Genomic DNA, 18,709 nt, shown 5'->3' with positions numbered 1-18,709 from the left:
GTAAACTTTTCACTAAAAAAACATGAAATTTATACTTGTTCACAGTATACTTGTTTCGCATCACTCTAAATTCACTTCAGTTATTACACTTCCTTTTGCGGAACGGCCGAATGTTCTGAAAGAAAATATGTGTAGAAATAATACCCTTTCCCGACTTATCTTATGAGACATCTAAAGGTTTCAACGTCCTCTTTTTTTATCAATCGAATATAATATTGCTGGAATATTGCTAATAACAGCGAACTCCTTCACTGTATCAAGTCTACATAAGTGAAATCCATGACTCATTTCTTACAGAAACGTCCCTCCCTCCTCTCCCAACATCTCGGGCTGCAGAGCCGTTATAATTATACTCCTGTGTACTTTTTTTGGCTGCATGGCCGTTATAATACTCCTGTGTAATCTGTTTGGCTGCAGAGCCGTTTTAATACTCCTATGTAATCTGTTTGGCTGCAGAGCCCTTATAATACTCCTATGTAATCTGGTAGGTTGCAGAGCCGTTATAATCCTCATGTATGCATTTTCGTTGGTTGCATTATGTGGACTTGTCAAGTGTTGATATATTTGGTGACAATATGTTACAAGTGTCAGCTACTGTAAATCCTCCAGTAGAATAGGTAGTGCTGCATTCGTTGAGGAAACACAGTTCCATAGTTTTTTTCTCAAAACATTTTTTATCTCTGGTTTTACGTGTCGGGCTTCAGCTGTCTTCAACCTTTTTTCGAATGTACATCTGAAGTATACACGTATCTTGTCTAGTAACTGGAGGGAAACCGGGGTCCTTTAGCAAAGAGTGTTGCTTATGTGCCTGCAAATAGGGATTTTGGTGTGGTATCTTGACACGAATGGTTACAATAAAAAGGTCCTGTTCTGCTTCCTGTTCCAACTGTACTTAATTGATTTTGTTTTTATATGGTTATTATGGTACTGTTTTAGTTCTACAGAAATCGAACATATATTGGATTTAATTGTCGTTTAAGAGTCCAGTCGTTCGATTGCTATACACTACCAACACAAAACGTCCCTTTTTGTTGCACTATTGTAACCTTTTAATAATCATCTATGCAAACTGGGGAAATAATGTACCTCATACCGACGATAATTTGAAAAAGATGAACTGGACAATTCCGTCTGATTTCCACGTTGACATATGGAAATAAGACAAGACCAACATTCACACAAAAACACATCAACAAAAATGATGTATCACCTCAACCATAAACCGATTTCCTTGTCCAGAATGCCAAAGCTGACAAATAATGCGCTTATTTTAGAAAGGGAATAAAAACCAATACTGAATAGTTTTCATATGCTCGAATTCCAAAATCATATTTAGTGAAAAAGCTTGATATAGTGTATCTTATGCACGACAGACTATCCAGTCACAGAACATTTCCGCTGATCCATGATGAACTGTTTCAAGATCAACCTCAACAGGGCATAATACATTTTGCAAATTTTATACAATTATAATCACCATTACATCACCGTGTGTACTATCCTTTAATACGTTGTTCAATACAAAATAAAGTCAAACGTCACATGTCATCAACTCTAACAGCTAGCAAACGCGTTTCAAGCCGGGGGTCATCTAAAAATGTTTATACATGTTTGTTTTTTTTGTTGTTTTTTTTAAAAAAATCTTTAATCCTCGCAATGACTACTGGGCCTGTGGTTTTACCGTCGCTGAAATGACGCTTGATGTTTCCAGTGACCCGGGCCTTGCCATGTTTGCTGGCACCAAAGCTATGGAACTTCCTCATATATGGTGGTAAGGTTGATATATGAAATACACTATTATCACTTGCATTCCAAAACGGATTTACGATGCCATCATGACGTTCTGACGCTGTTTAATTGTTAGGAGACTGGACGGGCTGAAGGCGATCACTCTACCGACAAACAAGTTTTGGGATAACGAGATGAGAGTTACTTGCCCCTGTCATGGTAAGCCAAACGTGTTGCGCTTTGTAAACAATGTTGTCTGGAGTTCAGTCTTTTTGTATTTTTTATGTACTTATTATAACAATGACAGTTTATTCAGGATGGAGGCCACTTGTCCTAAATTAATATGCATTAATTGTACAGAAATACAATGCACAGCGGTGTGCAATGTAAAAGAACAGGCTATACTCAGGTTTCGTATACCTGTTCACTCGTCAGTTGAAGTGAACGACTGATAATATTAAGCATGAGATGGGTTAACATTAACATGATATTAGGGTAGAATAATTTTCTTGAGGCTTTCAGAATAATAGTGGCAAATAAGCAGAAATGTATAGAACATCTACTATAAACAGAACCTTCAAGTACTCACGTGTAAAAAGGTCGAAGGCAACATCATTTGTCAGAAGAAGCTGTGTATAGAGTCTAGATCTAGCTGTTGAAGATGAGAAAAGGTTTCCGCGCGTAAACCTTTGTATTTTTTAAATCATTCTACAGGATACTGACCTACATGCTTTGTATGCAAAAACAAGACCATGTCTGAGAAGATATAATATAGTCTCTGCTAATGTTGCCGTTTTAAAACTAGGCTATGTTGCGAATTGGACTCACAAGAAGTAGCTCTTGATGGTAATTGGATTAATTAATTAATAACCAATCGCAGTCATGTAATCAGCTCCCCACATGAACTCAAATTGTCTCCCTCCACTGACTCATTTAAAGTTCACTAAAAATCCATCTTTTCTGAAAACGTTTGATTTATTTTGTTGATTCCACAGAGTCTGTGTGTCGAGCCTTCACATTTATTACACAACATTATGCCTTTGCCTTCACTTACTTCCAAAAATCATTTCCTGCAGTTGATGACCATCTTGTCAGTTGGAAAAAGTGAATGACTTACCCTTATAGTCTGTGTGCAGTGAAAATGTACTGATGAATTTTACTTTAAAAAAAAAACGTAAATAAAATAAAGTGAAATTAATATTGCAAATCTTCATGATTTTACCATGGGTTACTGAAGGCCAATATTCTAACCCAGACTTTGAGAGGTACAGCCATGACTGAACCTTAGCCACCCAGTATCAGCTTGGTCTCATACACATTAATTTAAATCACACGATGGATGCTTTCAAATATATTGCTTGATCAAAATACAGTTATTTCACCCATTTCTTTTTTTCAGATTCTTTGAATACTAACTCCATGTATTCCTACAGTGGGTCATGTTCTGTGCCCCTGAAAACTTTGCTGACTCGGTGGCACAGTGTTGCTATGGGTTCTATAAGAGTCTGCCCAAGACTGGAAAACCAGCCATGGGACAGTGGACATTGCTATCTGCTGTTGTCATGACTACACAAGCAGGTACATGGGAACACAGCGATCTCTGTTGGTCAAAGGTTACTTGACTTATATGGTGACGTGCATGAATGTATGTCTGCATGGTTCTGGGGCTCCACCAATACAAAATTTTAAGGTCAATGTAGTCTTTAATCATTTTCAAGGGTGGGAGGGGAGGGGAGAGAGGGATCGAACCAACCACCACAACCCACCCATGAGTCTGTCAACATTGTTAACTAGAATTTTACAGTGATATCCCATGGAAATACCATGACACAGTTTATCATGGTTTACAGTTTAAAAACTGTAGTAAACCAACCTTATTATCTCCCTTTAATTCCAAATACCAGGCAGGGTAATGACAAGTACAATCTTTTGGGATTGAAAGGCTGGGGATCGAAACAACAGACCTTCTTATCTATCTATCCATTATCCATCTATCATGCAGGGGGTATATTATGTTCCCGCATGACTTCATTAAACAACACAAGTGAAGATACGTGGTAGAATAGGCAACCCTAAAAGGTGACTATGCTTGTCATAAGCGGCGACTAACAGGACTGGGTTGTCAGGCTCGCTGACTTGGTTCACACGTGTCATCGGTTCTCAGTTGCGCAGATCAATGCTCATGCTGTTGATCGCTGGATTGTCTTGTCCCGACTCAATTATTTAAAGACTGCTGCCATATAGCTGAAGTATTGCTGAGAGCGGTGTAAAACTAAACTCACTCACTCATTATACAGTGTCTTGTTAGGTAAAGTTCATCAGTGATGGCTCCAACATACATACATACACATACTTCTAATGAAAAACACTGCCTTGTGTCACCTAGATTGGTGTATTTACAGCCACTAAAATAAATTGGAAATGTTGCCAGCTTTGACATAAAACAATATTCACTCTTAAAATTGATACAATCAAAGTCATATTGTTATTTTGATTATTCTACCATTTAACTTTTTCCTATTTGACTATATGTGTTCCATATTGTAGATACATGTGCTTGCTAATGTTTTATATTTCATTATCTGCTGTTTGTTCAAAATGTTGTACAGACCTGTAATTTTAGTGATCACAGGACATGTCATTCGTTCGTTCGTTTGTTTGTTCATTCATTCATATTTTGTATCAGGGTCTGGCTTCAGTATGAAAGTTGTTGCCATGGGAACAGGTTCCAAATGTATTGGGAAGTCCAAGATGAGTAAGGCAGGTAAGAATCTTCATGATAAAACCATCATTAAACATTATATGTGTTCTGGCAGTGGATTAGGCTTGTAGGTTAGGATTTTGTTGTTATTTGTAATATCTGATAATTTTCCTTGTATTTTTTTAGGACAAACTTGGCAGTAAGAACCAGTGATAGGGTTGGCATTGAGAAAAGGCTTGTATTATTGTTGTCACTGTTGTGTTCACTGGTTCATTGTGATATATTTTGTTTCATCTTATTGTTGGGGCGATAGGGTAGCCTAGTGGTTAAAGCATTCACTTGTCACGCCGAAGACCCGCGTTCAATTCCCCACATGGGTACAGTGTGTGAAGCCCATTTTCTGGTGTCCCTTGCCGTGATATTGCTGGAATATTGCTAAAAGCGGCGTAGAACTAAACTCGCTCACTCATCTTATTGTTGAGGTAAAGCATGAACCAGAGTACATGTTGACTGTTTCTGAAGCATATTTAGGAGAAAATGGAAGAATTTTATTGTCATTTAAATAATGGATGCTTGTGTCAAAATATATAAATTTATGGGTGCTGTTGATCTAATACAGTAGTGAATGTCTCTTTATAGCTATTATAAGTCAAGATTATACTGTTGGAATGAGTGAGTTAGTAAGTTTACTTTTACTCCGCACTCAGCAATATTCCAGCTATATAGCGGCGGCCTGTAAATAATCGACTCTGGACCAGACAATCCAGTGATCCAATCCCGTAAGTCATCTCTGAGTCTTACAAGGATGGGTTACTGGAGATCAATTCTAACCCTTATCTTCATGGGTGTGATACTGTAGGAAATATCTGTATATTTGGAACTGGTTGTTTCAGACAAACTTAGTTTTAAATGCTTCGATGCCATTTTGCAATGCTTACTCATCTGTGGAACAAGATGTCAAGGAGTCAAGGATTTTGGTCCATTTTGCTTTTTCGCCATGCTACCCTCATTTTGACAATTCACCATCAATAGATCATGGCATTTGTTCCTTGCATACCTGATTGCTACTATCATTTGTATCCAGCCTATGGATTCATATTTTTATTTTGATATTTGCTTCACAGGTGATGTTGTAAATGACAGCCATGCAGAAATCATTGCAAGGAGGTCATTTCTGTGGTACGTAGCACATGATGAATTCTTGGAATCTGTGTACCAGGTTTGGATTCATTGGTGTTATTGTCTGCACCAAAGACAGCATGAAGGCATGTGTTAACTGACATGAAAACTACATTTACACACGAATCACATGCATTGTATTCCACCACCTTTTATTGTTTTATCTGTCAATTACCTCAATCTAATGAAAAATGTGTCTCCAGTAGGATTTAGTCCATGCTGAAGGTATATGAATATTGTTTTCTTCATCTCGACCATTAACTGTGTAGGGGAAACCACGATTACGAGGGTTCACAATCTCTTGTAAACCCCAGTAGGAGTGGTTTCTTGAAGTTGTTTAAAACATCTTTTAAGATAATATAGAACGATCAATATCATTAGGCCATGGTGCCTTTTAATAGATCTCCATGGGGTACACGCTACAGTGAGTGTGTTGACATCACATGGTTGTAACCTGGCCGATTTTCATGATAAGCTTATGCATTCCACGTATTGCACGTGCGCTGCCCACAGTAGACCTTCGTGTTAATTCTATCCATTTTAGCTATAAATACATTGTAACTAAGTGTTATGTAAACATAACATTTATATAATGTATAATTGTAATTGTAATTTAATTTATTAAAATTATTTTATCAGGGCAATAATGAGCAATTAATATTTAGATGACTGATATATGTTGGTTCCATATGAATAGTATATATCATTTTTTGATAAACCATGGGTGGTGGGGTAGCCGGGGGTGGGGTAGCCGGGGGTCGGGTAGCCTAGTGGTTAAGGCACCTGCATGTCACATTGAAGATGCAGTGTAAGAGACCAAACTGGCCTCCTGACTTACTCACTGACTGATAAACCATGGGTGGAGGGGTAGCCGGGTAGGGTAGCCTAGTGGTTAAGGCACCTGCATGTCACGTTGAGGATGCAGTGTAACAGACCAAACTGGCCTCCTGACTTACTCACTGACTGATAAACCATGGGTGGAGGGGTAGCCGGGTAGGGTAGCCTAGTGGTTAAGGCACCTGCATGTCACGTTGAGGATGCAGTGTAACAGACCAAACTGGCCTCCTGACTTACTCACTGACTGATAAACCAAGTTGTTATAAAGCATGAAGACACATAGAAAAGACGTAGAGGAAATATTTTCCTGGCATGATGTTATCCCTGTGGCCAGTTCCCACAATGATCTCACATATAGTGTCCTAGAATATTATTTTAAATATATTTATCAAAATGTTGTAAATATTTTTTTTAAATCATCATTGGTCATGGTTTGAGAAATTTTAACAATTTAATGTTTGATCTTTGAAATGGTCAACCAAAAATTTAGATGGTAAGACAAATAAGTGATAATTTCTAAGAAGTATGCATATTGATTTGTACTTGCCATATGTGAGTTTTGGAAAACAATATACATGTTTTGTGTTTTAAACCCAAAAATGTCCACTTGTTATTAATAGGGCTGAAACAGTGAATCAAACTATCAATGGATTGCAGTTGTTGAGTCCAGCAATTAGTCGATGGTAGAGAAGAAAAACTATTGATACATTGATAGTATCTGTGATGATCAATAGTTTAGAAATTGACTTCTGTTGATGAATACGCAGCACAAAATACAGTATGTTTGAGAGCAGATTTACAGCTTTGTTGTATTCAGGTGTCTTGTCAGTAATTACCAGAGACTGAAACTACTTGAGCCTGTTTTTATATCATATAAACTATACAATATTTGGGAAATGACTTCAAATGAAACAGTTCAAGGAGACAAAAAACTGTTACTGTAGTATTGCGTTAGTTGATGGCAACAGATTATTGCTATCACAGTAATATGCTGCAATAGACTATCGCTATCGCGTTAGTTGTTTCCCCCTCAGTAGTCGTCCCCAGTTATTCGTGCAATGCTTTACAGATAACACGTTTCCTTACCTGTTGTTACAGTAATCACCTTGGAACCTGTATTAACAATAACATATCCCAACATCATCATGGAGAGTGCCATGGACTTAAATTATGTTGGACCTGTGAAGGTCTGGGGTAGAATAGGCCTTCAGCAACCCATGCTTCCCACGAAAGGCGACTATGCTTGTCGTAAGAGGCAACTAATGGGATCGGGTGGTCAGACTCACTGACTTGGTTGACACATGTCATCGGTTCCCAATTGCGCGGATCGATGCTCAGTGTTGTTGATCACTGGATTGTCTGGTGCAGACTTGATTATTTACTGACCGCTGCCATATAGCTGAGAGTGCCTGAGTGCAGCGTAAAACTAAACTCACTCACTCATTAAATTATATTGCTCGAAGTACTGAAAGATCAATCCATCCATGTAGATCTTTGTCATTTTCAAGGAAAATCCGAGGAAATTCACTTCTCTAATCTCTGTTTTGTGTGTAATACAGCTACCTGTATGAGGACCTGAGGATGGTGTATGGTGGTGGCCAAGGTGAGGTGTTCCTAGCACCTCAAGATGGCTGTCATCGATGCAAGATGAAGCCCGGAGTCCACTTCCATTTCTTCACCAGTCAAACGCCATGTAAGTATTGTTGTAGGATTATCATTGGTAGGGCTGTTTAAAAACACTGATATCAGAAATTTTGTCGATAGGAAGAATTATTAAGGAATATCAGTGCAACCTCTCCAACATGAAGATTATGAACAGCTTTTATTCCATTATTAAATGTCTCACCTTCCAATGAATAACAAAATGGGAAGTTTGCTACCCCCAAATCCCAGTATTGTGTGGAACTACAGCAGATGTTATAAGTGAAGTGCTGTCACACACTCAAACATGGATGTGTTGAACATAAGGTTGTGTCAGAGTAAAAGTTTGGTTCCTGTGCATCCTTTCTTCTGTCATCATTTTGCTGTTGTTGCTAATCTTGGTGGGACTGTTCATAATTTACGGCAAGTAAGGAGGTTTTTATGGAGAAGCATGTAGAATGTGACTGACTCACCCTAAAATGTTTAGGACCCCCCAAAACTTGATGACTCCCCACTTCCCCAGAACAAAATAGGTGACCCCACTTTAATATCATCATCACACATACAATTATGTACAGGTCCTAATGGACAACTCTGTGTATTTACATAGGGACTTTCAGCTTCAACTTTGACACAACAGTTCTTGATTTTATTGCTTCATTGCTGTGTTTTGAACCTTGATTCAAATATCACTTGTGGATCCTGAGAAGGTGGTGTAGGGATGCTCACCCTCAAATTTTGCAGACACTTTACTTGGTAACTGTGCATTTGGCCTAGTCATTTTGTGACTTTGTCCTCAGGCCATTTAGCAAACCAGGTAGCTTTACCATTGTGGTCAGTTCATGTGCTCCCTCTATCAAAATACTGGATCTGTCTGTGAATATCTGGATGTCATGTATCAGTGGTTAGTTACATATCACCTTCCATTCCAGGTGGCGATGCTTCCATTTTCCCCAGACCAGACGAAGGAGGTGACATGATGGATGTGATGGGGTCAGTAGCTGCTGACTGTCCCCTTGTCCCTCAGTCTGGAGGAAACAGGAAGAGAAAGATCCACACTATAGAAGCTTCCCAGGATGCAGCACCCAAGATGGCTAGACCTGTTACTGTTACAGATGTACCATGTCTGAAGGAGGAGGACAAGGAGACGGAACCAAAGTCAGGACAAGATCTACTTGGTTTTACACCTGGACATAAAGGAAAAGTGGGTGGAGCAGAGGAGGGGTGTTGTCACACTACAGATGGTTCTGGCATTGCTGAAGATGGTCATATGGAAAAATTTGGAAATAATACAATAAAAAATGTTGATGGAAAAGATATGACAGCTGTTCCTGATATAGAGGAGGCAAGTGTGCTACCTGGTATGAAGGAAGCAGGTGTGTTACCTGGTATAAAGGGAGCAGGTGTGCTTGATGAAGAGGTTTTCCAAAAGGAAGGAAGTGATTTCAGTGGGAAACTTTTTCCAGCAACAGAAGCTGGTCCCTGTGGAAAAGTATTACAAAATGAAGCAAGTGATTGCAATGGGAAGGTATTCCAAAAGGAGGCAGGTGATCTTTGTGAAAGGATATTGCAAAATGAAGCAGGTGATCACATTGGGAAAATTACATTACAGGTTGATCACTGTGAAAAAACTTTCCACAGTGCTGTCACTGAAGGAAAGAGGGTAACAAAGGAGGAACATGTTAGTGCCAGTAATGGTGGCGATATATGTGTCCCAAGGGGTGACATATTCCGTACTGGTGCCAAGTGTGTCCCTGGAGGTGCCCAAGACCCACTTGGATCAGGATCAGATTATCATATTGTGGGATTGCTAAGGATCAAGCCAGGCCGAGGAGAGAGGACAATCTCCATGTCATGTAGTGACAAGATGGCACGTTGGAACATCCTCGGTGTGCAGGGGGCGCTGCTAAGCCTCTTTCTGTTTAAACCAATTTATCTGAGCACTGTGGTTGTGGGCAGGTATACCATTTGTGCAGTATTTTCAGCATGAATCTGTCACTGAATCAACTTATGATAAAAGTGAGGTTATTTAGTAAAAACAGCTTCATACAATAAACCAGCACTTGACCCATGTATGAGTAATCTCGAAAACATCATTATTTCATGTTCCGGATGCCATTGCGCAAAGTGATCTTACTCCTTAAGATGATCATAACTCCCATATCTAGACTTCCCTCAAAGAGTTTATGTTACATTTTACAAGGCACAGCACCCTGATTTTAATATTTTCCTCCAGTGGTCCATACAGCCATGCTGCTATGAGAAGAGCCCTGATTGAACGTGTAGAGGGGGTTAGAGAGCTGCCCCAGGGCTACCGGGTGCACTACCCCCTCTTGCTGCAATCCACCCTGAGCTTCCCAGACGGCAGGGTGGCACAGTGGGCACAGGCTGTGCAGCATAAACTGGTGCCTTCATCTGCAGGTTGGTGTCTTGGATTGTACAGAACTGTTAAAATTAAAGTGAGGGAGAGAGTATGTATGTTTTCTATACTGCTTTTGGCAATGTTAGAGGAGAGGGTGGATGGGTACCCTAGTGGTTAAAGTGTTCGCCCGTAATGCTGAAGACCTGGTTTGATTCTTCACAGGGTACAGTGTGTGAAACCCATTTCTGGTATCCTTCACTGTGATATTGATGGAATAACCCCAAAGGCTGCATAAGGCCATACTCACTCACTTTGGGGGACACCAGAAGCTACCCCACCACCTCTGTAAACTGAAGGCCAAGTTTGACAAGTTTGATACAAACTTTACATCAACAGCCAACCATGAGAACTTTTCCCACCTACTGACTAGACCTTTTCCCAGTTACTAAAGAACTAACAAGGCTAATCTGTCATTGTGTTTATTGCAACTGTGTTGTTGTTTATGGCAGCTATTATATGCTATGAATATGGAGGTGTCCGACATGTGGATGTCAGTGTGAACGGCAAGAAACAGGGCATCACTTCCAAGAATTCACACAAGCCTCAAGCCAGGTTAGATTAGTGGATGGGATTGTGAGTGAGCGACTGATCATCATCGTGAGTGAGTGAATGAGTGAGTGAGTGAGTGCATAACATGTGCAGTGGGTATGGGTTGGTAAGGGTGGGTTCATGAGTGAGCAGGGTTTTACATGATGTATGCTTCCTGTGTATTTGATGCAACAGTTTTCTAACTGACTCTCAAAATATTATGCAAGTTACTCTAGTGCTGGAACTGATTTGCTTAAAGTAGAGCCATGCAGGAATGCGGTGAAAATACCAGCCAGTAGCATGTATGTCATTCACTGTATTTAGACAGCCAATAATTAGTTGAATACATCATTCATTGTGCTTGAACTATGTTTTGATCATCTAAGCATTGTCTGTCATGCTGAGAATCAGCGATTGTTTGACTAATTTTTTGGCATTGAAACCCAGAAAAACATATATCCTGACGTTTATAATGATGAACACTAAAACCAGCAGCAAAATCATGACCCATAATATGTGCAAAAAATAAACTGAACTCATTAAGTTAGGTTGTCAATATGTTCAAAAGTCGACATAAATGAGACATCAAGCTTCTAAGGATCACATTGTGATAATGGTGTAGATCACTGCGGTAACTTTTGTCATTGAGGAATCAATTTTATGGAAGCAAATAAAATTGAAGCCATAAAGAGCAGTCCTTATTATGTTGGATGGGACTTGTGGCATCACCACAGGAAAAAACCTTGCGGTTTATGTTGGGTATACTGATGGTGAATTCTCTGGGTAAATCTTGTATACAGTATGCTGAAGTTTGTTTTGACTTGAACTGAACAGTGAAAGTATACTATTTATGAACTAATCATATGAATGACATAACAACACCAAGCAACAACATCTCTTACATTTGGAATTACACAAAGAAATATGGCACTAAAATTTTCAAGTACAGAAAGAATAAATAATTTGAGTCATCATGACTCAAACTCTAGAGTGAGTGAGTGTTTACACCACATTCAGTAACCAGTTGATATCAGCTTTTATGAGATAATTATTCTTGGTTTTAAACCCTGGTGTGTTAATATTTGTAAACCATTGTTTATGTGTTAAACAATTTGAATTAAAAAATCCTAGACTTGCCCTACATATATTTCAAAATTTGTCAGCACCGTGCTTGATAGCTTCACAAAGAGGTGAAAGTTAAAAACGTATGCTGCTTCAACCTTCCTTCCCATATCACACCGATATGCCCTGATTTAACATCATACTTTTCAGTAATGCATTAGAACCAAGTGAGGAACTGACTGTCACTGTTCCACCTGTACAGGTGCTCTGTCTGTAGCAAGGAGATATTCAGGAGGTACCAGTCTCTGGTGGCGGCTTCTCAAACCATCTCATCACTGCCATGTTTCACGTAAGTCAAACAGCGTACCTCATGTCTGTACCTATCGTTCACCAGTAAGACCAGATGTACCTCATGTCTGTACCTATCATTCACCAGTAAGACCAGGTGTTTAAGTAGATTTTTCTTTGGCATGTAGGGGTGGTGGGATAGCCTAGTAGTAAGAGAATTTGATCATCATACTGAGGACCCGGGTTCAATTCCTCATATATTGATTTTACTGAAGCCCACTACTGGCATATTCCTGGAATATTGCCAAAAGCTGCGTAAAATGAAAACTCACTCGATCTTTGTTTTGTATGTTTCTTTTTCTACTCCATTGTTATCAGATTTTTTATGATTAACCCAAAATGGGTTCCCTTTCGAGTCAAATGACTGACCTCTCCTGATTGATATTACTTGATACACAAGGACACCCAAATGAAGCACAACACTGACATAATTTAGAAATTCATCTTTAAGAATAACCCACAGGTGTAAACTGTATTTTCTTAGATAAAGCTTGTTGCCATTCCTGCTTGAACTTGGCAAAATGTATACATTTTCTGTTTTAGTCAGTTACAGTTTGTAACAAAATGAAAAGCTTTGAGAACTAGTGAAGGTGTAGATGTAATGACTGTTTATTGAAATAAATTTTAACCATCTATACAGTCGTTAATGCACACCATGATGTCTGAAGTAGACCATAACTAATGTCATGATTGGTAACTCGGGCGTTCATTGGTCCTGCAAATGGTGTCACTCTCACTGATTGGCTGGTGACAGCATGAGAGAAATCAAGTGTGGCATTTTCGGGCACAGTTCTGTGGGTTTTGGTGAAGGGTAGACGTGTTACCTTCTGGTGTGTGTTTCACCATGCCTGGGCCTTGAAGTCTATTGGGTGGAGTGGATTCTTCTCTCGTGGTAGTTTTATGGTAGAATGTGGACATTATGGCTTTGGTAAGATGTTTTGTAGGAATTGCTGACTGTAGGTTGTTTATTTAGTTGTAACGTTACAACATTTTCATGTTTTCAGAGTTTTGCTGTAATTGTTTTGTGTGTATGTGTATTCAAGGTTGTCCGAGCTCTAGGTCGGATTGGAAAACCTTGGAACAATGGTGCTTGTAATTTCTCGATTTTTTTGTGTGTCATCACACGTTCTTCATTATATAATGAACACTATGAGACCATATTGTTGTTTGGCTTTTATTTAGAGGTTTGTTTGAGGTTTGTGGCTTAAAGCCAGTTTCTGGGCAGTGTCATCACACTCCTTGGCGAATCTGGTAACTTTATATCTCAGGAACCTAGTCTTGCTGGCACTACAAACTCACAGCATGACACAGAGTTATTGCCCTTTAATGTGACTTGTGAACTAGGCATTTCAGTTGACCTCATCGTAGTGTTGTAGGTTTTGGCTGAGAGTCTGATGAATTTTCAGGACAGCATTTATGTTGTCTTGCCATTCTGGTGTAATAGGCATAAGATACTCTGTGAGTAAAGACTTGGCTCAGTCCTTGAATTCTTGACCGCTGGCATGCCTGCTCATGACCCTCATCTCTATCCACAAAGCATTCATAACTTTGCGACCTGTTGTAACTCCTAGTGTTCCGATTAATTGAAATAATCAAATACTGGTCACAGTGACCAAACAACAAAGCAGTCAATTACATTTTCTGATAAGTGAACACAAACAATTTTACATTTTCTGGTTGAGTGTTTGAAATACTTGACAAAGGGACGTATCACTGAAGGTGTCAGGGTCAGAAAACGTTTTATTTCTTAGAAACCTCACTTCACTAACTGAAAAGTCATGATTGAATATTTCTTGAAGACTCAAGGATGTTTATGTTCATGATATGTTAGTCATCACTTTAAAGTAGTAAGTTGCATCATGTTAAGTTTATGTGCTATCACAACCTGGACAGGGAAATCTGAAAAACCCAACTGTTTTTGATAATTGTTCGTTAGTAATGAAGCAGTCATCAGTTGTGAGGTTTCAGCCAATTGTCAACACTAGTTATAACTCTACATTTTATCACAGGATAAGGAATGTTGTAGCGCTACAAACATTTTGTGGACCATGATTGGTTACATGTTACATGCGTCTTTGAGACTTTCACTCACTCACTCACTATTACAGAGATGTCTCCCTGGCTGAGCTTACCTACCACCAGTGCAAGTCCATGGCCACTGACTACAACCATGCATGGGCATGTCTCAGACAACAGCAGTTTTCAACATGGCTACAGAAGGAGAGGACATATCTTGACTTTTCACAATCAGACACAAGCATTTGACATTAGCTGATTGTGTAGAACTCCCTCCCTGGTTTTGGGGATTAGGGGACATTAGGAGGTGTAAGAGGTGAATATATTGGATCTTGTAGAATCTCTGTCACTAGTTCAACTGGTGGTTCATCAGTGTTGAATCTGGCCCTGTCCAGTCACTGGTGTGTTTGACTCATGCATTTATAAGCTGTTATGTAGCTGAATATTGCTGTCTGCAGCACCAACCAACATTCATTCACTCACTCACTGTATGATTAAAATAGTGTCTGTTTTATTGGTTTTGGAAATTCCTTTTTTTTATGTTGGTTCCTGATGTGAGACAAATTGCTGATGTCATTTCCTTTTAAAGGATGATTATGGTTTATGCTCCCATAATTTTCACTAGAGAAAGCCTTGTTAAGAACTGAAGAAACGTGAACATATACTTAAGTCAGTTCACAAATTGATATATCAACAGTAATACCTTCAAAGACTGTTTCACAGAAAAAAACAAGAACAAAATGCATAATCGTTTTAGGAAACTTTATTCTATAAATCTGGTTAAAATTTGCATATCCAAAATATGGCAAAAATGTCAAAATTTACAGTCGGATGCTACAATAAATAATTACAGTCATCATTACCTCAGACCAGGATGTAGTGAAGGTGGGCAGCCATTTGCGAAATGATCCAAGATTCTTCTTCAGGAAAATAATCGTATAACAATGATTTTAACATGTATTGAAGGTGACACTGTCCCAGAGTTAGTAACCAATAATATCACACAAAAGGTAACTCATAATATTTAGATTTCCAGAATATGGGAAATCATTTTGCAAATGGCCGCCTAATTTAACTGTCGTTACCAATGTGATGACGTGTTATGGGATTAATGACTTGCTACTTAAAATGTGTGTAATCAGCAACATAATATACGGGGCAAAAGTTTTAAGTCCAAAAGGAATACAAATATTACATCAGATGGATATTTTCAAAATTTCCTAAAAGGGATGTCGTCTCCTTGAGCTATTGTAAAATGAGCACATTCTACATTTTGATATTGTCATATATTGTGAACCTTGCTTTTTTATCAACTTCTTTTGTTATTGCTCGTTATCACAACAGGTTATGCTATACAATCTCAACTGTAACATGGATGCACTCACAACAATAAATATAACAAAGCATACACCCTCACTAGGCTGGTGGTTGAGATCAATGCTTTTTTCTGCACCAACATCACATTCAGCAGCAAATCATTTTAGGTACCAAACTGTGGCTACTGTTGCAGCAGATCACTTCAGGTACCAACTGTGGCTTCTTTTGCAGCAGATCACTTCAGCTACCAAACTGTGGCTACTCTTGCAGCAGATCATTCCAGGTACCAAAATATAGCTACCTTTGCAGACCACAAATATTCTTGTAGCAGACCAGTCCCCAGCCTACTAATGGCTACACATATGACAGACCACTCCATATACCAAACAGAAGCGACTCTTGCAGCCAACCATTCCAGATACCAAACTGTTGCTACACATTCAGCAGATGCCAGCTCTGCCCGTTATCTCTAATATTTAGGTACGTGCATAAACTAGTTACTATGGTAACATCATCACTGGCCAGTATCTTGAGCTTCCATGACAACAGATTTTCAGGCACACTATGGCTACACTGCATAAGAACATCATCTATATGTTATAACAAAATGGTGAATACAGGCATGCTGAGGGTATGCAATATAAACCCCACCGCCTTGGGGTATCCATGAGCACCAGTCTCTCAGGCCAAGTTTATGGTTCCATATTCGAAGGCACCATATATATCTAATATATTTTCAGAAAACAAACCAAATCAACTAAATGTAATACTTTTCGTTAGAAAACTATATGTACACAACCTCCGTTTGGGGTTAGCCATTACACTGGAGCCCCCTGCACATATGATGACTAGCAACATGCCTATTTTTCATTTCACATTGTCTGAAAGAACTGTAAATGAGCTTCAAGTTACAATGTATCATTTACAGATTATCAGTGATTTGGCATGACCTGACATTTTATGTGTCCAAAGGGAGATGCCTCTTGTTAAATGTTTACTTTTATTAGTACTAATGCAGATATGTTAACTTATGAATAAATACTGTGCATGTAAAGCTTAGGAGTAATGCCCAAATATGCTGACATTTCAACATTTTAGACAACGGTCGAAGTGACTTTCTATGTTTGACTGACTAGTGCATCAACAATATTGGCCTCACAGTTAACGAGTCTAATCATCCTTTCAGGCAAGACTGCTCATTAGTAGAAGTATCTTATTCAGATTCACAATATATTGACTGTAACTGTACCCATTCTTCTCAGAGCTGACAATAATCACTGAATAACAGGTTCAACACCATGTAACATGACGGTCATGCAAAAACCTGGGATAGCATGTCTCAAACATAATGGATTTTGGAAACATTTTTAGATCATTGCAAAACATTCATTTCTGATTTTTGCCTGTGCCATATTATATGGTTTTTTTTGCACTGAGTGTTGTAAGTAACTTCCGTCCGGTGCTTGACAGTATTGACATGTGTTAACGCAAGCAGTGGGTATAATTCACATCAGCATAGATTATTACTGCTAGCTCTGAGGGACACTTTGTCTTGACGTCAGTAATAAATAAATAAATCCACATTTATAAAGCAGGTAACTTAGAAAAATAACAAATATTTTAATGATGTAAATGCAAATGATTTCGTCTGTACACCTGTACAATTGCATTCGTTAACATTCTATTTACAATGAAATAACATCAAAAAGATCAAACTGCTAGGCTACTTGAAATCAAGGTAACAAAACTGTTTATAACAATGCTAAATACAAATGTGTCATACATAGTCAGTAACAGAACACATCACTATTGACTATATCAAATAGCATATTGCACATACCACTGTTTGGGGCACTAAATTCCTTATAAGATGTTGAAATTTGAACTCTTGTACTTTTTTTTATTGTCTATCCTACTTGGTCCATAGTGAGCCCCCCCAAATAGTCTTACAAACTCTACACGTATAAAAATAAAAATATGCTGGCATATGAAATCCAACGAGATGTCATCAGATCAGCAAGCTAGAATGTTATCACAGATTTCAGGCGGATGTGTACGCTCACAATCCTGTTGATGACTTTTTACATCTCTCGTTCATGTCAACGTTATCATTGCCGACACTGCAACGTATTCTTCTATTTTGTACAAACAGTACTGACGCCATGTCATATCCATTGACATTCTTTGCCGGGTCGTAACAAATTTTTTTCTCAACTAAATATAAATCTTTGATTTCGATATTCTGAAGGTATTCAATGAAATAATTTGCGATGATGAATATCTCTGACAGTTGTTATTACAAAACTAGCAGGTCAAATATCCTTAGATTATCAGTTCTACAGCATGACTTGCATACTAAATGCACTGGTCTTAATAACTAAACATGTAAAGATGGCATCCAGATATTCAGTAGTTCTTGAGACAGCTTCAAACATGTATATTTGTATTAATCATTGCATAGCAAATTCTTCGTACATGCAGCACTTGTTCGATACTGCCTTATGACCTTAAACCAAATGGACGTTGAACAAAGGTCGATAGCTATGCGATGAGGGACAAAATGGGCGGTAGTTGACTGTGAAAGACTAAGGTGACGTTAGACATGAGCGATGATCAAACTTGGTCAGATTCTCCAATCACAGCCTGCAACTCGTTTAGGTCAAGGCCACCTCTCAATGTCCGACGTACTGAAAAAATACACAAAAGAATATGAAAATAACAAAATCAGAGCAACTAAAAACCTTTCCGCAAAGCATGTTCTTGTGTTGATATTAAAAAGTAGAATTATTTTTTTTGACAGAAACAAACTAGACATTGTATTTAAATAAACTTTTGGACAGAGCAGCCATACTAAATGCCATAAATATTTTTTATAGGGAAAATTAATCCAACGGAATAATCATTACATGTAATATTAAGAATAAAGTATG

The 18,709-nt window shown here is 38.5% G+C and overlaps 2 protein-coding genes across 10 annotated transcripts in view; one reads left to right on the top strand and one right to left on the bottom strand.

Annotated features, from left to right (window-relative positions):
• Positions 1-1,920: 1,920 nt before the first annotated feature.
• LOC137257340 (tRNA-specific adenosine deaminase 1-like) lies at positions 1,921-14,989 on the top strand. Its single transcript, XM_067794650.1, has 10 exons — positions 1,921-1,947; positions 3,128-3,306; positions 4,415-4,492; positions 5,554-5,608; positions 8,005-8,138; positions 9,019-10,045; positions 10,323-10,507; positions 10,958-11,060; positions 12,361-12,447; positions 14,555-14,989. The coding sequence occupies exons 2-10, from the start codon at positions 3,168-3,170 to the stop codon at positions 14,709-14,711; spliced, it is 1,965 nt and encodes a 654-aa protein (XP_067650751.1). The 5' UTR covers positions 1,921-1,947; positions 3,128-3,167; the 3' UTR covers positions 14,712-14,989.
• A 221-nt stretch (positions 14,990-15,210) lies between these two features.
• The window catches only part of LOC137257338 (FH1/FH2 domain-containing protein 3-like), a 156,012-nt gene continuing 152,513 nt past the window's right edge, over positions 15,211-18,709 (bottom strand). For all 9 annotated transcript variants that reach the window (XM_067794642.1, XM_067794641.1, XM_067794640.1 and 6 more), the window contains one exon: positions 15,211-18,466. In XM_067794642.1, the coding sequence (XP_067650743.1) occupies positions 18,393-18,466 (74 nt within the window). In that variant the 3' untranslated portion in view covers positions 15,211-18,392. The remainder of the gene's footprint in view (positions 18,467-18,709) is intronic.

The sequence above is a fragment of the Haliotis asinina genome, chromosome 12 (genome assembly GCF_037392515.1).
Source record: "Haliotis asinina isolate JCU_RB_2024 chromosome 12, JCU_Hal_asi_v2, whole genome shotgun sequence".
Lineage (NCBI taxonomy): Eukaryota > Metazoa > Mollusca > Gastropoda > Lepetellida > Haliotidae > Haliotis > Haliotis asinina.
The sequence above is the reverse complement of the archived record's forward strand: the minus strand, read 5'-3'. Positions and strand labels throughout refer to the sequence as shown.